General features: G+C 43.5%; 1 protein-coding gene across 1 annotated transcript in view; it reads right to left on the minus strand.

Annotated features, from left to right (window-relative positions):
• The window catches only part of LOC121283860 (von Willebrand factor A domain-containing protein 3B-like), a 330,503-nt gene that overhangs the window by 239,788 nt on the left and 70,080 nt on the right, over nucleotides 1-20,635 (minus strand). Inside the window, 2 exon segments of the mRNA XM_041198660.1 lie at nucleotides 10,014-10,168; nucleotides 15,202-15,395. Coding sequence (XP_041054594.1) covers nucleotides 10,014-10,168; nucleotides 15,202-15,395 — 349 coding nt within the window.

Raw genomic sequence — 20,635 nt, forward strand, 5'->3', positions numbered from 1 at the left:
CATTCACAGGATGTGGGCAGCAGTGAGCAGGTTATTGCTGTCTAAGTGCTGCTCGATAGCACTGTCGACAACACCTTCCACACTTTACTGATGATCAAGAGAGTAGCCTGATAGGGTGGTGATTGTCTGGATTGGGCAGGCACTACTGGGCAATTTTCCACATTGTCAATTACATGCCAGTGTTGTGGCTGTAATAGAACAGCTTGGATATGGGCATGTCTAGCTCTGGAACAAAAGTCTGTACTACTGCCAGGGTGTTGTCATGGCCCATAACCTTACACATCACTCCTTCTTTCACACTCCCGTTGATGGCAGTGCCTTCAACCTCCAAGGCCTCATGCTTGGGAATTCCTCCCCTAAGTATCTCTGCCTTCAAGTCTCTCTTCTCTTTATGACCCTCTTTAAAGGCTGCCTCTCTAGCCAAGCTTCTCATCACAACTCCTAATGTCTTTTTAGCTTGGCATCCTTCGCAGTCTGATTATATCTCTACAAAGCTCCTTGGGGCATTTTTGTTGCTATATTTGAATAGTGTGAGACAGTATCAGTTTGTGCTGTGGGAGGTGGTTGTGCTTTTGTTAACAAGTATCTGACTGTGAGTGGTTCATATGGCAGGGAGTTGTGACATGGTGTGTAAATGGCAGATTTATTATAAACAGGATGGGGTTCGGCTTTACGTGATCAAGAAGTTGGATGTGTGATGGGGGGAGAGGGAAGGTTAGGAAGGCTGGGTTGATCTGTGGCCCTTCAAAACATTAGGGCAGAAGGAGGAACAAAGAATGAGGTTGCTGGTGATGAGCGGGAAATGGAAGTGAGTGGGCGGCATCATAGAATGACTAGTTGAGTAACGGGAAGCAGTGAAATGTCAGAGAAAAGCAGCAGAGGAAAGTTAGGGGTGAGAGAGAGTTTGATGGTGTGTGGTGAATGCGAAATGCAATGATGTGTGGAAGGATATAATTTGCAGGGCCATTTAGGAGAACAGTGAAGCAAAAACAGAGAAAGTTAACTGAATAAAATTAGCAATGGTGTGGGGGGGGGGGGGGTGCGGGGGGGAGAACACTTTTTGCTTTGAATTGGTCAGAATAGGCCAAAATTGCACCAAATAAATTGATGGAATCAGTCCTTCAGAAGACTTCAGTTTAAAAAGGGCGCAGAGAGCGGCGGCGGCGGTGAGGGGGCTGGGGGCAGGGGGGGGACTTCAGTTTAAACAGGGTGTGGAAAGCGGGGGAGATTCAGTTTAAAAAGGGCACGGAGAACCAGCCAGTCTAATGACTGACCGGGTTCTGAGAAAAGTCAAAGACTGACATCACAGGTAAACAGGTAAGTGATTGGTTGGTGACTATTTTTCTCATTTATCTTTCAAAACTCAGGTAATTTATTATAATTGTAAGCTTTTATAAGATTTATAACTAAGATTCATTACCACCAGTAAGGTGTACTAAGTTTTGGTAGGATTTATCAATGGTGCTAAGGTCTATTAATAGTAGTGAGATTTATTGGTGTTGATAAAGCTTTATTAATATTTGTAAGGTTTATTATCAGCAGTAATGTTTAATCACAGTCACAAGGTTATCAGTTAATAGAGAAATGGTAAGGCTGCTCCAGCCTCAAGAGTGCTCACCCTGTGCTATGTGGGGACACCAAGACACTTCCCATGTCCTGGGTAGCCATTTGTGCAGAAAGTGTCGTTAGTTGCAGCAGCTTGAGCTCCAGGTTGTGGAACTTGAGCAACAGTGGAATATCCATGAGGTTGAGAGTAACGTGGATAGCACGTTTATAGATATGGTCACCCCGTAGCTTAAGAAAATGCAGGGAGAGAGTGAAGGGGTGACCACCAGACAATCAAAAAGGAACAGGCAGGTACAGCAGGAGTCCTTTGAATGCATACCACTCTCCAACCAGTCTTCAGTTCTGAATGCAGACAAGAGTGATGGTTCATCTGGAGAGTACAGCCAGAGCCAAGTTCATGGCACCACGGGTAGCTTAGCTGCACAGTGGGGATATAAGAAAGACTGGAAGAGCAATAGTGATGGGTGATTCTATAGTTAGGGGAATAGACAGGCATTTCTGTGGCTGCAGACGTGAATCCAGGATAGGTGTTGCCTCATGGGTGCAGGGTCAAGGGTGTCACTGAGCGGCTGCGGAGCACCCGGAGGGGGGAGGGTGAATAGCCAGCAGCCATGGTCCACATTAATTACCAATGACGTAGGTAGAAAGAGGGATGTGGACCCGCAGTCTGAGTTTAGGGAGCTAGGTAGGAAATTAGCAAGCAGAACCTCAAAGGTAGCAATCTCCGATTACTCTGAGTGCCATGTGCAAGCGAGTACAGAAATATAGGATAAACAGATGAATGTGTGGCTGGAAATATGATGCAGGAGGGAGGACTTCAAAGTCTTGTGACATTGGAAGCAGCCCTGGGGTAGATGGGATCCGTATAGACCAGACAGGTTGTGCCTGAACCAAACCGGTACAGAGTTCCTTTTTTGTTGGTGCTGCTGGGGAGGGTTTAAACTAACTCGGCGAGGGTGTGGGAACCAGGGGATGATAGAGAGAAGTAACAAGGAGCACAGAATACTTGGAGAGATAGACAGGACTAGGGTTGGGAATAATCGGCCAGGATTTTTCCCTTGGCGGGAGGCTTGGCAGGGGCAGGCTGAAAGCCACCCACCGCCCACCATCAGGGCCGGACCATGAGTTCACTCTGGCAGGTCAGTTAAGGCCCGCCCAGCGTGGAACACACGCTTCAGCACTCAGTGCTGCCTGTGTCGGGAGGGGGGTGGGGGGGGGGGGGCGGGGCGCAAGCATGCAAGTTCGCACATGAGCACAAGTGTGTGCAAGTGTGCACAGAACTGCCTCAGAGAGATGAAGAGTTTTGAAAATTAAAAATAAAAATTTTAAAAATGTTAAAAAAATATGTCCCCTCTTGTGACTCTGTCACATGTTAGAAATTAGGATGAAATTTTAAAATTTATTTTTAAATGAGGGATCGAATCCCACCCAAGGTTTCGCGAAAAATGCAAAGGTCGCTTGGCCTTTTCTCCTGCCCATCAACTGTGAGGTTGGACAGGCAGCGAAAAATTCAATTCAATTATATTGTTAATGGCCTTTGTAGGCCTTTTAATTGGCAGCAGGCGCGCTGCCGATTCTGCACACGCCTGCTGGCCGATGACGTCAAGACACTCGGCCAACATCATCGCGTGTCGTTTTACACTCGAGCAGGTCCGGCGCGCACCCACCCGCTCCGTGAAAAATCCTGCCCAATAGGTGGGGTCAGAGTAAAGGAGGCTGTAGCAGATTCTAAATCAGGGTTACTGTGCATGTATGTGAATGCACAGAGTGGCAGAGTCTCACTCAATAAGACTAGTGAGTTACAAGCGTAGATTGCCATTAGCTAATATGATGTTGTGGCTATAACAGAGAGCTGGCTCAAAGAGGGTTAGGACTGGGTGTTAAATATCCCTGGATATAAGGTGTTCAGGAAAGATAGGAAAGAAAGAAAAGGGGAAGGTGTGGCAGAATTGATAAAGGAGAGCATTCCACTGGAGAAAGAGGATGTCCCAGAGGGATCAAGGACAGAATCCATTTGGCTGTAGCTCAGGAACAAATAAGGTGCAATTACATTGCTCAGTCTTTAGGTCACCGACTAGTGGGAAGGGTGTAAAGGAACTAATTTGAAAAAAAAAATTACAGAATGCTGCAAAAATTATAGAGTATTTATAATGGGGGACTTTGATAACCCAAATATAGACAGGGAGAGTAGTAGTATAATGGGTGAAAGAGGAAAGTGTTCCTAGAGTGTGTTCAGGAAAATTTTCTACAGCAGTAAGTTTCCAGTCCAATGAGGAAGGAGGCATTGCTAGACCTGGTTCTTGGAAATGAGGTGGGCCAAATGGATCAAATGTCAGTGGGGGAACATTTAGGGGACACTGATCAGGATAGCATAATATTTAGGCTGACTATGGAAAAGGACAAAGAACAATCCAGAAAATGAAAATTTAACTGGGGGAAAGCCAACTTCAACAGGATAAGAACAGATCTGGGCTGAATTAATTGGAGTCAAAGATTGGCAGGAAAAACTGCAGCTGAACGATGGGAGATGATTCGGGTAAAAAGGACAAAGGAGGTAGAAATTAAATAAAAAATGTGCTTATGACAGATCTCCAGTATACAATACAGTTGACAGCCAAGCTAAATATAGAAGGTTCAGATGTGAAGAAGCAAATAAGAGAAGCAAAAAGGGAATATGGAAAGAGACTGGCAGCTAGCATAAAAGGGAATCCCAAAGTCTTCTACAGGCACATAAATAGTAAATGGGTGGTAAAAGGAGGAGTAAGGCCAATTAGGGACCAAAAAGGGGATTTACACATGGAGACAGAGGGCATAGCTGAGATTAAATGACATCTGCGACTAGTTCGAACTGGCCTCGGGAGCCAAGGTAAATCGTGGGAAGAGCGAGGCCATGTTCTTTGGGAACTGGGCTGACCGATCCTTTGTCCCCTTCACCGTCAGGGCTGATGGCCTGAAGGTGCTTGGGATATGGTTCGGAGGGACCAGGGCATGCGTTAGAAACTGGAAGGAGTGAGTGTCTATGGTGCACAGAAAACTGGGCATGTGGGAGTGATGCTTCCTCACCATTGCAGGTAAGAACCTGGTCATCAGGCATGAGGCACTCTCGCTGTTGCTGTATGTGGCGCAGGTCTGGCCCAATCCACACTCCTGCGCGATGGTGATCACCCGAGCCATCATTCGCTTTATCTGGAGATCGAAAATGGATCATGTCCGCAGGGACGCGATGTACAAGCCTCTAGATAAGGGGGGAAAAAACATGCCCAACATCGCCCTCATCCTTTGTGTGTGGCTGCATCAAGCTGTGCATAGACCCTCGGTACACAAACCCCAAGTGTCACTACGTGCTGAGGTTCTACTTGTCCCCGGTGTTGCGAAGGATGGGTCTGGCCACGCTGCCGTGGAATGCTCCAAGTAGTTGGACCGTGCTGTACCACCTATCCCTCGTTGAAAAATTTATGCAGAGAAACACCTTTGACCACAAGTCCATCAGGCAAGTGGTCGGCACGTAACGTCTTAGAGGCCCTGCGGGACAAGGAGAGGGTGGATCCTGTGGGATGGTTCCCCGAGCAGACTGTCAAAGTCATTTGGCAGAATGGCTCATTGCCAGAACTTTCCAACAAGCACCAAGATGTAGCTTGGCTGGTGGTGAGAAAAGCCCTCCCTGTCAGATCCTTCCAAGCCAAGAGCCTCACCTTCTCGGCACGTTGCCCTCGAGGTGACTGTGGTGGGGACAATACCGTTGTTCACCTCCTTGTGGATTGTGCCTTTGCAAAGAAGGTCTGGAGAGAGATGCAGTGGTTTCTGTCGAGGTTCATCCCAAGCAGTCCTGTGACACAGGATTCTGTGCTATACGGGCTGTTCCCAGGGACACACACCGAGACAAACATCAACTGTAGCTGAAGGATCATCAACTTGGTGAAAGACACTCTTTGGTCTGCCCGAAACTTGTTGGTCTTCCAGTGCCAAGAGTTGTACCCGACCGAGTGTTGCAGACTGGCACATTCCGAGGTCCAGGACCACGTGCTGAGGGACGCACTAAAGCTTGGGGCAGCCAGCAGAATGGGGAAAGGTCGATGTCTAAGACTTTTCTGCCACGGTGCACTGAGGAACTGGGAATTGTATAGACCCCTCGGGCTGTATGGCTCACAATGAATGTATGCATTGAATACTAATTGTATTATAATTGGATTGAAGCACCTCAGAGTGCAACATGATGAATGTTGATAACTCCAATACCATTGCACTGTCTGACTGCTGACTGTCTATAATGACCATATTGAAATGATTGTAATATTCATTGATTGTATTGAAGCACCTCGTGATCCATGTGTAAAAGTTGAATCTGATTGTACTTTTTGTGATGGTGATTTAGAAATGTTTTGTGATGTTCTTCCAGATATTTTACGAATACAGTGTATTTTTCAAAAAAAAAGTATATTTTGTATCTGTCTTTACCAAGGAAGAGGATGCTACCCAGGCCATGGTAAAAGAGGAAGCAATTCAGACACTAGATGGGTTTAAAATTGAAAAGGAGGTGGTATTGGGTAGGTTATGTGTTTAAAATTGATAAGACACCAGGACCAGATGAGATGCATCCAAGGATACTGAAGGAAGTGAGTGTGGAAATTATGGGCACTGGTCATAATTTTTCAACCTTCCTTAGTCTCATGGGTGATCCCAAAGGACTGGAGAATTGCCAATGTTACACCCTTGTTCAAAAAAGGGCATAAGGATAAGCCCAACAACTACAGGCAATCAGTTTAACTTTAGTGGTGGGGAAACTATTAGAAGCAATAATTCAGGACAAAATTAATATTTACACTGTTAATTAAGAAATTCCAGCATGGGTTTCTTAAGGGAAAATCATGTTTAACTAACTTTCTGGAGTTTTTTGAGCGGTAACAGAGACAGTTGATGAGACCAATGTTGTGGATAGTGTATGTGGACTTCCAGAAGATGTTTGATACAGTGCCACACAACAGACTTGGGAGAAAAGCTGTGGCTCATGGAATAAAAGGGACAGTGGCAATATGGATACACAATTGTCTGAACGACAGGAGAGAGGGTAGTGATTAATGGATGTAGATGTTTTTCCTGCTGGAGGAAGGTTTGTAATGGAGTTCCCCAGGGAACTTGCTTTTCCTGATATATATTAATGATCTAGATCTTGGTGTGGAGGGGACAATTTCAAAGTTTGCAGATGATACAAGACTTGGAAGAATTGTAAACTGCAAGAAGGACAGTGTAGAATTTCAAAAGGACATAGACAAGTTGGTGGAGTGGGCAGATAGGTGGCAGATGAAGTTCAATGCGGAGAAGTGTGAGGTGATGCATTTTGGTAGGAAGACCATGGAGAGACAATATAAAGGATATAACCCTAAAATGGGTGGAGGAGCAGAGGGACCTGGGTGTATATGTGTATAAATCATGGAAGGTGGCAGGACAGGTTGAGGGAGCAGTTAATAAAGCATATAGTATCCTGGGCTTTATTAATAGGGACATAGAGTACAAGAGTAGGGAAGTAGGGAAGTTACAATGAATTTGTATAAATCACTAGTTCGGAGTATTGTGTCCACTTCTGGGTGCTGCACTTAAGGAAGGATGTGAAGGCATCAGAGATGGTGCAGAAGAGGTTCATGAAAATTATTCCAGGGATGAGGAACCTCAGTTATGAAGATAGATTGGAGAAGTTAAAACTGCTTTCCTTAGGGAAAAAAAGACTGAGAGGAGACTTGATAGAGATATTCAAAATCATGAGGGATCTGGGCAGAGTAGATAGGGAGAAATTGTTCTCACTCATGGAAGGATCGAGAACAAGTGGGCACAAATTTGAAGTTATTAGCAAAATAAGTGAAAGTTATATGATGAAAAACTTTTTTGCACAGTGAGTGGTTAGGTTTTGGATTGCACTGCCTAAGAGTATGGTGGAGGCAGGTCCAACTGAAGCATTCAAAAGGAAATTAGGCTGTTATCTGGAAAGGAGGAATGTGCAGGGTTACGAGGAGAAGGTGGGGGAATGATACTAGGTGAGTTGCTCACTCAGAGTGCACGATGGGCCGAATGGCCTCCTTCTGCATCGTATCAATTCTGTGTTTCTGTGAAGTCCGCAATAAGGCACAAAATCAAACTTTTGAAAATGAATTAATAAACAGGCAGGTTTCATGAATTAAAAATGATATTGCAGAGGGAGAAACCTCAGCCGCATACAGATGAGGATGGCTGACAGCCCAGTAAAAATTTCAAAGGCCGTTTCCAACCGGGAACCAGTAAAGGGATTGGCTGGCTGCCAAAGAAAAATTTCAAAGACTGTTCACTGTTGGGAAATCTGTGGGCAAAGCTTAGCTAACAGCCCAGTAAAAATCAGACAGATGGCTTCTGACAGGGAACCTCATGGTTAAAGGCAGTTGATAGCCAAAAAAATAAGTTTAAATAATGTTTATGCCTTTCCTGGCTGATGACAGAAATCTAAATGCCAACAATAAAATTAAAGCCGTTGTTCCTGGTGCAAGGAGCTGGAAGAAGGAACAAAGGAGCTCGGAGGGTCAGAAGTCATTTGAGAGGAGTCGGACAATTAGGCCAAGCATCAGTAGGATGCTTGAGAGAGAATTGAATGTAATGTGACAGAGGCATGATAGAAATTAAGCAAGTGGGCATGACAGCAACTCTCCTTCGACAACACCTTCCAAAACCACAACCTTTACCACCTTGGTAAAAGAAGAAGGGCAGCAGACGCATGGGAACATTGCCAACTGCAAGGTTCCCTCCGAGCCACACACCATCCTAACTTGGAACTATATCGCCATTCCTGCACTGTTACTGGGTCAAAAACTGGGAATTCCATTCCTAACACCACTTTGGGTGTACCTACACCACATGGATTGCAGCAGTTCAAGAAGATAGCTCACCATCACCTCCTCAAGAGCAACGAGGAAATTGCAACAAATCCTTGGCCTATCCATGGCTGATCTGAATGTAACCGCAACTCTACTCTCCTGTCTACCCCCTATACCCTTTGACTCCCTTGTCAATCAAGAATTTATCTAACTCAACCTTAAATAAATTCAATGACACAGCCTCCACCGCTCTCTGGAGAAGAGAATTCTACAGACTAACGACACTCTGAGAGAAAAAGTTTCACCTCAGCTCTGTCTTAAATGGGAGACTCCCTATTTTTAAACTACATCCCCTAATTCTAGTCTCTCCCACAAAGGAAAACACACCCCCAGTATCTATGCTGTCGAGACGCTCCCTGAATCGTATATGTTTCAATAAGATCACTTCTCAATCTTCTAAACTCCAATGGATCCAGACCCAACCCACTCATAGAGTTATACAGCACAGAAACAGGCCCTTTGGCCCATCGTGTGTGTGCTGGCCATCAAGCACCTATCTATTCTAAACCCATTTTTGAGCATTTGGCCTGTAGCCCTGTGTGCTATGGTGTTTCAAGTGCTCATTTAAATACTTCTTAAATATTGTGAGGCTTCTTAAATGCTGTGAAAACCTGTCCAACCTTTCCACATTAAATAGCCCCCTCATCTCAGGAATCAGTCCAGTGCACATTCTCTGAATTGCTTCTAAAGCAATTGTACCCTTTCCTAAATAAGGAGACCAAACTATATACAGTGCTCCAGGTGTGGTCTCACCAATGCCCTGTACAACTGAAGCAAAACTTCCCTACGTATATATTCCATTCCCTTTGCAATAAATTACAACATTCTATTTCCTTTCTAATCACTTGCTGTACCTGCATATTAACTTTTTGAAACTCATGCACTAGGACTCCCAGATCCCTCTGTACTGCTAAGTTCTGTAATCTCTCTCCATTTAATAGTATACTGCTTTTCTATTCTTCCCACCAAAGTGGACAACTTCACATTTTCCTACATTATACTCCATCTGCCAAAATTTGCCCACTCACCTAACCTATCTATATCCCTTTGCAGACTCCTATTCACAGCTTTTCTCTCCTACCTATGCTTGCAACTTTAGCAAACATACATTTGGTCCCTTCATCCAAGTCATTGATATAGATTGTAAATAGTTGAGACTCCAGCACTGATCCCTGTGGCGCTGTATGCTTTGCACAACACTGGCAATCAGCCTAAAACTTTGCTATTTCATGAATCAGGTCCTAGATATGTCACAGTGTGTGTGGTCTATTCCAGTAAGCTAGTTGGTGAAGGATAGAACTGAAGCCAATCTTTACACACTTTTATATTTATTTACAGGTTTACACATTACAAGCACACACCAACTCAACCACCACAGTTTTAGTCTGTGTCTTTTTATAGAGGCTCAAGTGAATCCCCAGTTAATGCCCACAGCTTGCATACAATTAATAGTGGCACATTATTTACAATTCTAAATTTGCCATTGCACCATTGATTTTAAATACAACATTGAAAATACCTTCATCCAGTAACTGAAATAGGTTTCAAACTTACCTCCTTTGTATCTGGTCCAGTGCAGTTTTCATTCTCCTCTGGTACTGTTTGCACTTCTCTGCAGTTATGTAAACATGCATTACAGAGCCGTCTTTCCATTGAGTATGTGCAAAGCGGCCACAGTACTTGGCATTCACCAGTTTAATTCTAGTTTCCTGTTGAAATGGAAGTTTTAAAATAAATTTACAATCAGTTCAGTGTTAGTAGAGTAAAGAAGTAATCCCAAAAGTGACATGATGTTCTTTGACTGGTAAGAGAGGCTTTAGATTCAGTGCTTTGATTAAGTAAAGATGTGACCTGAGCTCACAGTCATCAGAGAGATGCGGCTAATTCTCCAGTAAATAATAATCCTTAAGATTTCTGCATAGCCAAAATCTTTTTGCAGCTTCCCCATCAGTTCTCAATTGTAGGTTAAAATTTTTATGATTGATTTCTATGAGTTAGAAGTTCAGCGTTCAGTAGAAATAATAAATAATTTAAATATTATGTCTAGCTAATGAAATCATTTTAACAGTTCAAATGGAAAGTAAAAATTCCAGGAATCTTACATTAAATATCCTGAACACTGATCTGAACAATTGCCCACATTAAACCAAGTGTCAAACTAACAAACACAATTTCATTGATGGATACACTGAAGGTGTGACAAGGAATGCTGAAGGTGAAAATGTCAATACAAAATGATCTTGCTACGTACTGGTGCAGTATTTTTAAGGGTAAATTCATTAACGCTGTGATTCAAGCACAGAACCACAGCCAAAGGTGGGTTGTGGGGAGTTGAAGCTACAACATTGTAGCTCTGACTCTCTCCTTGACTGCATAAGTACAGGCTAGATATGCACTTCCGGCCCAATAAGGAAACAGGAGAAAAAAGTGTTGATCTGCATCACTGGAGACAATTAGGTTTTAACTCTGGTTTGATGCTGTAACCCTTTAATATTGGTGCAAAGCAGAAAGCAAATTACTCATTATTAAAGTTGTAGAAGAAATGATTTCCTCATACAAATGAGGAAGTGCTACAACTTGCCGTGATCAAGGAGGGAAATGGATTTTGTTATTAAGGTATGACCTGCTCACACTTTCATATTGGCCTGGTAGTCCCTCCACTACTCATTGTATACAGGTTCTCTGTCTGAACAGCACCATTCATTCATTAATTAAACTCTTCACAACAGGTTTGTCAAGGAGCAAAAAAAACAAACTACATATGCAAATTACACCGGGCCCCAGATGCAACTTCTACAACACAGTTTGATGGCATTATTTTATTATTACACATAAAATAAATGTATACATACATAGTCCCCCTCTATTTCAAAATGCTTTCACAAAATAGATGGAAGGGTTTTTTTGTGATTGGGAGATAGAAACAATTTGCAGGCTATGAAGAAAACGCAGGGGAATGGGGCTAGCTGAGTTGATCTTGCAGAGACCCAGCATGGACACAATGGGCCGATTGGCCCCTCCAAGTGCTGCAACAATTCTATGGCCTGAATTTCACTCTCAGGGTGGGCCCAAAGTCGGTGCGGCCAAAAGCAGACATAAAAACCGCTCCCGGCTGAGATCGCCCTGTGAATGCAATCTGATGCTAGCTGGCCAATTAACAGCCAGCGTGAAGCGGACCCGGAGAAAGGCTCAGCACCACTATCGGTGGGGGAAGAGGGTGGGCGCCAATGTCACCGCGGGTGCTGGTGAGCGCCTCCACTGAGCTCCCTGAAGGCAGACTGATACCTCAGCGAGCTACAGACCTTCAAATAATAAAACAATTCACAAAAGTGCTGTAAAAAATGCACAATCAAACACCTGAAAGCAGACCTCATTAAAAAAAACAATGCCCAAGTATTTCTCTTTATTATAAATCCCAACGGAGACTTCATCCCACCCCTGGATGAGGTTTCACCAAAAGTGTAAAGTCCGCCTGGCCGGCTGGCCCTCCCACCATCCATAAGGTTGGACGGGCCACAAAAAAAATCAATTTCAATTGGGCCGTTAATGAGCTTAATTGTCCACTTGATTGTCAGTGGGCGCTCTTCCAACTTTTGCTTGCCCGCCGAGCGAGTGCCCAATGCCATCTTGTGGGATCTTACGCCAGTTCAGATCGGGCACGCGCCCACCCATGGAACGTAAAATTCCAGCCTATGATGCCTTAACTCAACATGCATTTCATCTTAACTTGAAATCCTGTAGGATCACTAGAGGGCAGTATAATTCTAGTTAACGCTAACTGCTGGTGAATAGCTTAATGGCCATTGCCTAAGTCATTTCAGCAAAAGGACTTGCAATTATATAGTGCTTTTCATGACCACCGAACGTCTCCAAGCGCATTACAGCCAATGAAGTACTTTTGAAGTGTAGTCACAATTGTGATGCAGGAAATGATGCACACATTCAAACAGAAATTTTTTAAAAAACTATTAGCATTCCCTATTGAAACCTGTAAATAAGTTCTAAAGAATGTTTGTACTAATGGTATAAAATTGTTAGTATAAAATAAAAACAAAAATCAAGCTATTGTTTGACTGGGAACCAATGTAGGCCAGCGAGCACAGGGGTGATAGGGGACTGTACTTGCTGCGAGTTAAGACACAGGCAACAGGGTTTCAGATGATCTCAAGGGTAGAATGTGGAAAAGCAGTCGGGAATGCTTTGCAATAGTCAAGTCTAGATGTAGCAAAGGCATAAATGAGGGTTTCAGATGAAATATGAGGGGAGGAGTCAAGCAATGTTATGAGGTGAAAATGGGCATTATTAGTGTCAGCACGAATATAAGGTTGGATGAACTCAGATCAAACATGATGCAAGGTTGCGAACAGGCTGGTTTATTCTCAGACTGTTGGCAGGGATGGAGTTGGTAGCTAGGGGACGGAGATTGGAGGGGGGAACAGAAAATAATGGCTTCGGTCTTCCCAATATACACTATTAGGATTTGTTCCTAGTTGTAATATTCGGAGGTGTTTATGACAATGAACAATGCTTTATTGAAGATATACCCAGAATACAGACCCGAGCAAACACAGACTCCTGCAATAAGGAATGTGTTACACAATATCAGCCCCACACAGCAGCACTCCCAGATTACGAAAGTTCTTATGACTAAGGCTCCTACCTAGACATATCATTACATCATCCCCCCTTTTGAATAAAGAGCAACAGATGTCACTGAGAAGTCTACTGTGTCATAAATGAGGACTTTTAAACCAGTCTAACTAGAAAGTAACATGAACACTTCCACTTATATAACATATCACATGAACTCCCTAATCAAACAGTTAACTAATACAAAGGTCAAGACCTCTCTCCAAGGCAACTAGCTATGTGTTAGCTAGATCAGGTTTCATGGTTTCTGTTTTCTAACAATCAGGCCTCAGATGTGATTCTCTGTGGGCTCTGGGAATTGGCAGTTCTGGACATGTCTGCAACCCCTCCAGCATCTGGTGGGTCTTGTGGCACATCACTAGCTGGTGAAAGTTCAGAGCTGACATCTTCAAAGTCTTCCACATTTAAAGCTTGTACCATGACAGGTGACGTCTGTTCTGGCAGAAGATGCCCTTCTCCAATTGGATTAGGTCGAATCTTGGAGTGTCAGCCGGTTGCAGCAGCGTAGCTTTGGTAGTCCAACCTCGCTCTTCATCCAGCTCCACTGCTGCCTCTTCACCAGGACACAGTGTAGGCAGCTCTTTAACAGAATGTTGTCTGTTGTAAAAGTGTCTGTAACGTGCTTTAGCTAAGTCGTTAGCTTTCCAGACTAACTTGAAGTCAGCCCATTTAGGCAACAGGTTTCCTTCTATTGTGGGAACACTAGTTCTGAGCTGTTTGCCAAGGTAATGTATCGTGCCTAGGATCCTGCACAATTCTGAGATGTTCTCTGGAGGCTTCATCTCCACAATGACCTGGACCTTCTGAGGGTCTGGTTGTATGCCATGGTTGTCAATGCAGTGTCCAAGGAAATCCAGTCAAATCAAGCATTTCTCTTACTTGAGCTCCAGGCTGGCAGCATCAAGGGTTTGCAATGCTTGAGACAGTCTTCGGTCATGTTCCTCTTTAGCACTTTGTCAAAATCATTTTCCTCATCTGCCTCAAATGAGAACATTTTAATGACTCCCTCTGCCTCCTTCCCTGGCGCATAATTAGTGTGCATACCTGGACATCACCAGGCTCCTTGTTCAGCTTGGTGGTGCTCCTGTCCCCGAAGGGTTGCTTCCATTTAAGCCACTGCTCTGGGCAGCTGAAGTTGAAATTCTCTGACGGGCTGAATTTTGCCATGCTGCCATGTAGCTTTTGTTTAGCATTGGTATCCGCGTGTACTTTGTCCTCCGTAAGTATTTAGCTGACGTTTACTTCTGACGCCATATTGGGATTTGTATCCAGTTGTGATATTCAGAGGTGTTTATGCCAATGAACAGTGGCTTACTGAATGTACAGCCAGAATACAGACATGAGCAAACATGGACTCCTGCAGTGAGGAAAGTGTCACAATATCGCCTGCACACAGCAGCACTCCCAGAATACAAAAGCTCCTATGACTAAAGTTCCTCCTTAGGCATATTATTACATATACTTGGAGGAAATTTTTGCTCATCCAGTGCTGGCTGTCAGATAAGCAATCTGATAATTTAGCAACACTGGAGGAGTTGAGAGAGCTGGTGGTATGGTAGAGCTGGGTGTCATCAGTGTATGTGTGAGGACTAACGTTGTGCCTCCAGATGATGTCACTGAGGGACAGCATGCAGGTGAGAAATAGGAGGGGGCCAAAGAATGATCCTTGGGGAACTCCAGAGGTAACAGTGCGGGAGAAGGAAAAGAAGCTATTGCAAGTGATTCTCTGGCTATGATTAGATAGATAAGAATGGAACAGGTGAGAGCAGTTCCGCCCAGCTGAATAACTGTGTGGAGGCGTTGGGGGGAGAATGGTGTGGCCAACCATGTCAAAGGCTGCAGGCAGGTTGAGAAGACGAGGAGGGAAAATTTACCTTTGTCACAGTCCCACAGAATGTCATTTGTGACTTTGATAAGAGCTGTTTCTGTACTGTGGCAGGGACTCCAGCCTGATTGTTGGAGTTCCAGGAAAGATGGGAACAGCTTATAAAACTGAAAAAATAGACTTACGGTTGCATTTTCAGTAATTTATGGAAGCATCAACCTAAAAAGCGATTAACTGTTCTTAAACCAATTTTGAAACTTCACTTACCGCATCGGTTTGCATGCATTCATTCAGAGGCTTCCCTTTGATATCCACCACACCATCAGAATGGCGAAAAGCACAATCCGCAAGGGCATCATAGCAAGATAATCTACGAACTTTCAATCCATACCTTTCAAGCCATTTCTTTGAAGTTATATAGTCCTCCGAGTTTGACTGTGTCACTGGCTGATGAATAGTTACTATTTTTTTGTCAAAGTGAAAAAGGGCAAAAAAAGTCATGAGGTAGATACAGGTCATCGAGCAATATAAGCAGGCATAAATATTTCAAAAAACAAGTGCAAAAATTGTTCATTTGTTTGGCATATCCTCACTTGCTTTTCTCCCCTTGGAGAATGGTGTGGAGTGTTCAAAAGGTTTAACAACCTGCTGAACCACATCCTGAACACCCCTTTCATGACCGTCAAGTCCTAGAATCTAACCAACCTTTCAACTCAGAGGCAGGAGTGCTACTAACAGAGCCACAAGAGCTCTACTACTGGTGGTGGCTTTACATCTCATTGGAAGACCACTCACAATCTTATCGAATGGCAGAACAAACTTAAAGGGCCGAATGGCCTAGTCCTGCTCCTATTTCTTAAGTTCTTATGTTCTTATGACGAAGGTATTAGTAATTTATTCTAGCGATTAAATGTACCCCAGAATAAAATCATCTTCATCTAGTTATAAATTAATAGTCATCTTAATCTGCAGAAACAGTTAAGTCTTAGCTACAGTATCTGTCCCTGAGTTTACTTAACCAATTACACTTCCACCCTGGCTCCAATTTTTCTTGAATTCTAGATGGAAAGAGCTCTCGTTCTATTTGATTTTACAATTTACACAGTGGACCTGCCAATGAATACAGAGTGTGTTGTTGATCTTAATGCAGTCATGATAACCAACCTTTAAAAGCCACCCCCACAGTTTGATGCAAAATGTTTACAAGACAACAAGGGCTCAGGATTCAGTAAAAGATATAATCATCAGACCTAACTACATATGTAGGAACTTTACAGTAGCGATAATGGGGGACTTCAATTATCCTAATGCAGACTGGGAACATTGTAGCATAAAGGAGGAACAGAGAAGAGAATTCTTTGGATGTGTAGAAGAGAACTTTGCTGATCAGCCCAATGAGGAAGGAAGCCCTGCTAGATCTAGTTCTGCTTGACGAATGAATGTTTGTCGAGCATATTTCTGTATTGAAGCATTTGGAAAACACTGATCAAAATGTCCTTAGGGTTAGAGTAATTATGAAAAAGGTAAAATCACATGCGAAAATACTCAACTGCAGGAAGGCTAGTTTCAATGAGTTGGCCAGATGAAATGGAATCAAAGATTGGCAAGTAATTTTGTAAGGTGTTGGGCATAGTTTGGTAGAAGTTAAGGTATTTGTAGTCTTAGGTCGTTCAACAGTAAGTATTTATTAACCACTAGAGACTATCTACATAGGTATAGTATTGGTCCAAGCTAGGAACTGTCTCCATGCTTGGTTCTACACACGGCTCTGTCCAATGCTACATTAATTCCTAGGTGTGGGTCATGTGTTGTCTTATATCACTGTGTGGGCACTACTGTATTCAGTCCCACATTAACCCTTCATGTGCCAGACCTCTATACTACAGTAAAGCAGTAAATGAGAAATGGGAGGCCTTCAAAGAGAAAGTGGTTTGGGGTAAAAACTAGACTCATTCTTTTGGAGGGGGAAAGGAAGGTCATCCAAAGCTAGGGTTCCCTAGGTGACTAAAGATTAAAGTGAAATAGAAAACGGAGGCTTATTGTAAATGTCAGGTTCATAACTGAGTAGAGAATTAAGCTGGATGAAAAAAAAACAAGAGGACTGAAAAAGGAAATAAAAGCAGCAAAGAGAAAATGAAAATAGATTTTGGGTAAAATAAAATGGAACCCAAAAACCCTTTTAAAAATCTATATAGCGAAAAGTTAGTCAAAGGAAGGATGGGGCTGATAAGATCCCCAAAAAAAATCTTGTGGTAGCAGAGGACATGACTGAGGTTGGATTACATGTATAACTACCACTTGCATTTACACACCACCTTTAATGTAGTAAAGAATCCCAAGGTGCTTCACAGGAGCATAATCAAACAAGATATAGCCATCATTTGGTAGTACAGAACTTGAATATTGTTGTGAAAAAAGAACATTTTTGTCGAAGCTTTTTGTCTTGCACTCACCAGGACATTTTGCAAGAATATAAATCCAAGGGAGACAACAAATTTATACTGTATGAGAAGAGAGTGCTGATTGGTTAGCAAGCGGACTCTGATTGGTAGATGTGTTGCCATGGAGAATGCAACAGTTGATGTTGACTGACAGTTAACTGCCAAACATTGTTTGAAATTTAAACCAGGCAGCTTGACTCTGAATAGTCAACAATCTTCAGGGCAAAGCCTTGAATAATCAGAGTCAAGCTGCCTGGCTCTTCAAGGCAATGCCTTGGCCAATCTGCAGGGCAATGCCTTGACCATTCAGAGGCAAGCTGTCTGATTTAAATTTCAAACAATGCTTGGCAGTTAACTGGCAGTCAACATCAACTGGTGCATCATCTATAGCAACACATCTACCAATCAGAGTCCACTTGCCAACCAATCAGCATTCTCTTCTCATACAGTATAAATTTCTTGTCTCCCTTGGATTTGTATTCTTGTGAAATATCCTGATGAGTGCAAGACAAAAAGCTTTGACAAAAATGTCTCTTTTTTCAGCAATACTCAAAATATAGTACCAAACCACCCAAGAAAATGTTACAGCCAATGTATAAAAGCTTCATCAAAAATATAGGCTTTTTTAAACCAGGCAGATGACATAAAGCTGGGTGGGAGGGTAAGCTGTGAGGAGGATGCAGAGATGCTTCAGTGTGATTTGGACAAGTTGAGTGAGTGGGCAAATGCATGGCAGATGCAGTATAATGTGGGTAAATGTGAGGTTATCCACTTTGGTAGCAAAAACAGGAAGACAGGTTATTATCTGAATGGCTATAAATTGAGAGAGGGGAATGTGCAACGAGATATGGGTGTCCTTGTACACCAGTCATTGAAGGTAAGCATGCAGGTGCAGCAGGTGGTAAAGAAGGCAAATGGTAAGTTGGCCTTCTTAGCCAAAGGATTCGAGTACAGGAACAGGGATGTCTTGCTGCAATTGTACAGGGCCTTGGTGAGACCACACCTGGAATATTGTGTGCAGTTTTGGTCTCCTTATCTGAGGACGGATGTACTTGCTATAGAGGGAGTGCAGCGAAGGTTTACCCGACTGATTCCTGGGTTGGCAGGACTGACACATGAGTAGAGATTGAGTCAATTAGGATTATATTCGCTGCAGTTCAGAAGGATGAGGGGGGATTTCATAGAAACCCATAAAATTCTAACAGGACTAGACAGGGTAGATGCAGGAAGGATGTTCCCGATGGTGGGGGTGTCCAGAACCAGGGGTCACAGTCTGAGGATATGGGGTAGGCCATTTCGGATGGAGATGAGGAGAAATTTCTTCACCCAGAGAGTGGTGAGCCTGTGGAATTCGCTACCACAGATTGTAATTGAGACCAAAACATTGTATGTTTTCAAGAAGGAGTTAGATATAGCTCTTGGGATGAAAGGGATCAAAGGGTATGGGGAGAAAGCGGGAGCAGGCTATTGAGCTGAATGATCATAATGAATGGTGGAGCAGGCTCGAAGGGCCGAATGGCCTACACCTGCTCTTAGTTTCTATGCTTCTATGTTTAAAGGAGGGAAGTAAATTAGAATTGAATGATTATCTGAAGAAAAAGAATTGCAGGGCTACAGCAAAAGGCAGGGGAATGGTACAAGCTGCTACAGAGAGCTAAATAATGAGGGAAGGCAAGATAATGGTAGAATTTTAAAGGGGGTGCTGGAACAGAGACAGCGAGCAAGGAAACACCCACAAGTCTTTTAAGGTGACAATACAAGTTGAGAATAAGCAGATGGGATCTTTGCTGTTTTTAAAGAAACCTAGAGTACAAAAGCAAGGAAATTATGCTGAATGTTAATAAAACACTGGTTAGGCCTCAACTATAATATTGTGGCCAATTCTGCCATTGTACTTTAAGGAGGATGTCAAAGCCCTGGAGAAGTTGCAGAGGTATTTTATTAGAATGGTACCAGGGATCAAAGGCTTAAGTTACATGGCAAGATTAGCAAAATTGGGGTTGGTTCTCCCCACAACAGAGAATGTTAAGTGGAGATTTGATAAATGTGTTCAAAACCATGAATGGTTTTGATAGAGTAAGTAAGGAGAAACTGTTTCCAATGGCAGAAGGCCCGCCAACCACAGAGCAGAGATTTAAGGTAATTGGCAAAAAAGCTAGAAGTGACATGAAGGAAAACAAATTTGCACAATGAGTATTCATGAACTGGAATGCACTGTCTGAAAGGACAGTGGAAGCAGATCTAATAATATCCTTCAGTGTGCCCAACAGATCGATGTGATGCATCTAGTTTGTGAGTGAAGAGAGTTAGCATGCTTTCTGCTTTTGTGTGCTAATTTACTTCTCATTTTCAGCCCACATCGCTGGCTAGCAGCAATGTGAAAAACAGAGCCAAATATGTAAGTCACTCCCTGTCAATACACAGCCTCTCAATCAGCAAGTCCTCAGCTGTGCCTCACTGTGAAGACAGACGAAAACTGACTCCCTTGCAGTCTTAGGCTAAAGCTTTAGAAAAATTCAGAGGAGGTTTGGTCCCCAGATGTGCAGTGTGTAGGCCCTGGTGCATGTGGACACATCCTGGCACCTGCAAACCAAGCTCCCAGCTATGGGTCAATAGTTCCACTGCCCTGTGGATACCTCAGGAGAGTTGAAGGCTAAGGGGGTAAACCCTGGCAAAAAAATCTGGAGTGGAGCCCAAAGTTGGACTTATGTCTAAATATGTCACCTTTTCAACAACTCCAGCAACCAAGCCGGTGTCAAAGGTAGTACTTTATGGCTGGAATTCTCCCAACTCCCAGCTGCCCCCAGCGGTGGGTTTTGGGGCAGGCAGGAGCAGAGAATCCAGTGGCAGGCAAAAAGTCGCAAATCTGCCATCGCAAAGACAAGTCGAATTTCTCCCAACAGTGTGATCATGGTGGGTCAGTTATCCCGTTGACTAATGGCACGAGCATCATTTGCATTCATTAGCATACATTAGCATTCATTAGTCATGAATGCTCATCAAAACAGCTACTTGCCAGAACCTTGCCACGCCTTCCAATCTTCTGTCACGCCAGGGCAGGAATGCTGCTTCTCTTTGCTCTCTTTGTCCCAAAGAACACCGTTGTTCTGTGGTATTCCTGCAAGCCTCTACTTTCAGAGATGAGCAATTCAGTCAGGGGTGGGCTGTGAGGTATGGGTTGGGTTGATGAACAAAATGGGGGCAACGGGGAGGGAAGGGTGTGGAATGGCAGTGAGAGGGAAAGGGGAAGGCAATGGGGG

The sequence above is a fragment of the Carcharodon carcharias genome, chromosome 11, assembly GCF_017639515.1.
Source record: "Carcharodon carcharias isolate sCarCar2 chromosome 11, sCarCar2.pri, whole genome shotgun sequence".
Lineage (NCBI taxonomy): Eukaryota > Metazoa > Chordata > Chondrichthyes > Lamniformes > Lamnidae > Carcharodon > Carcharodon carcharias.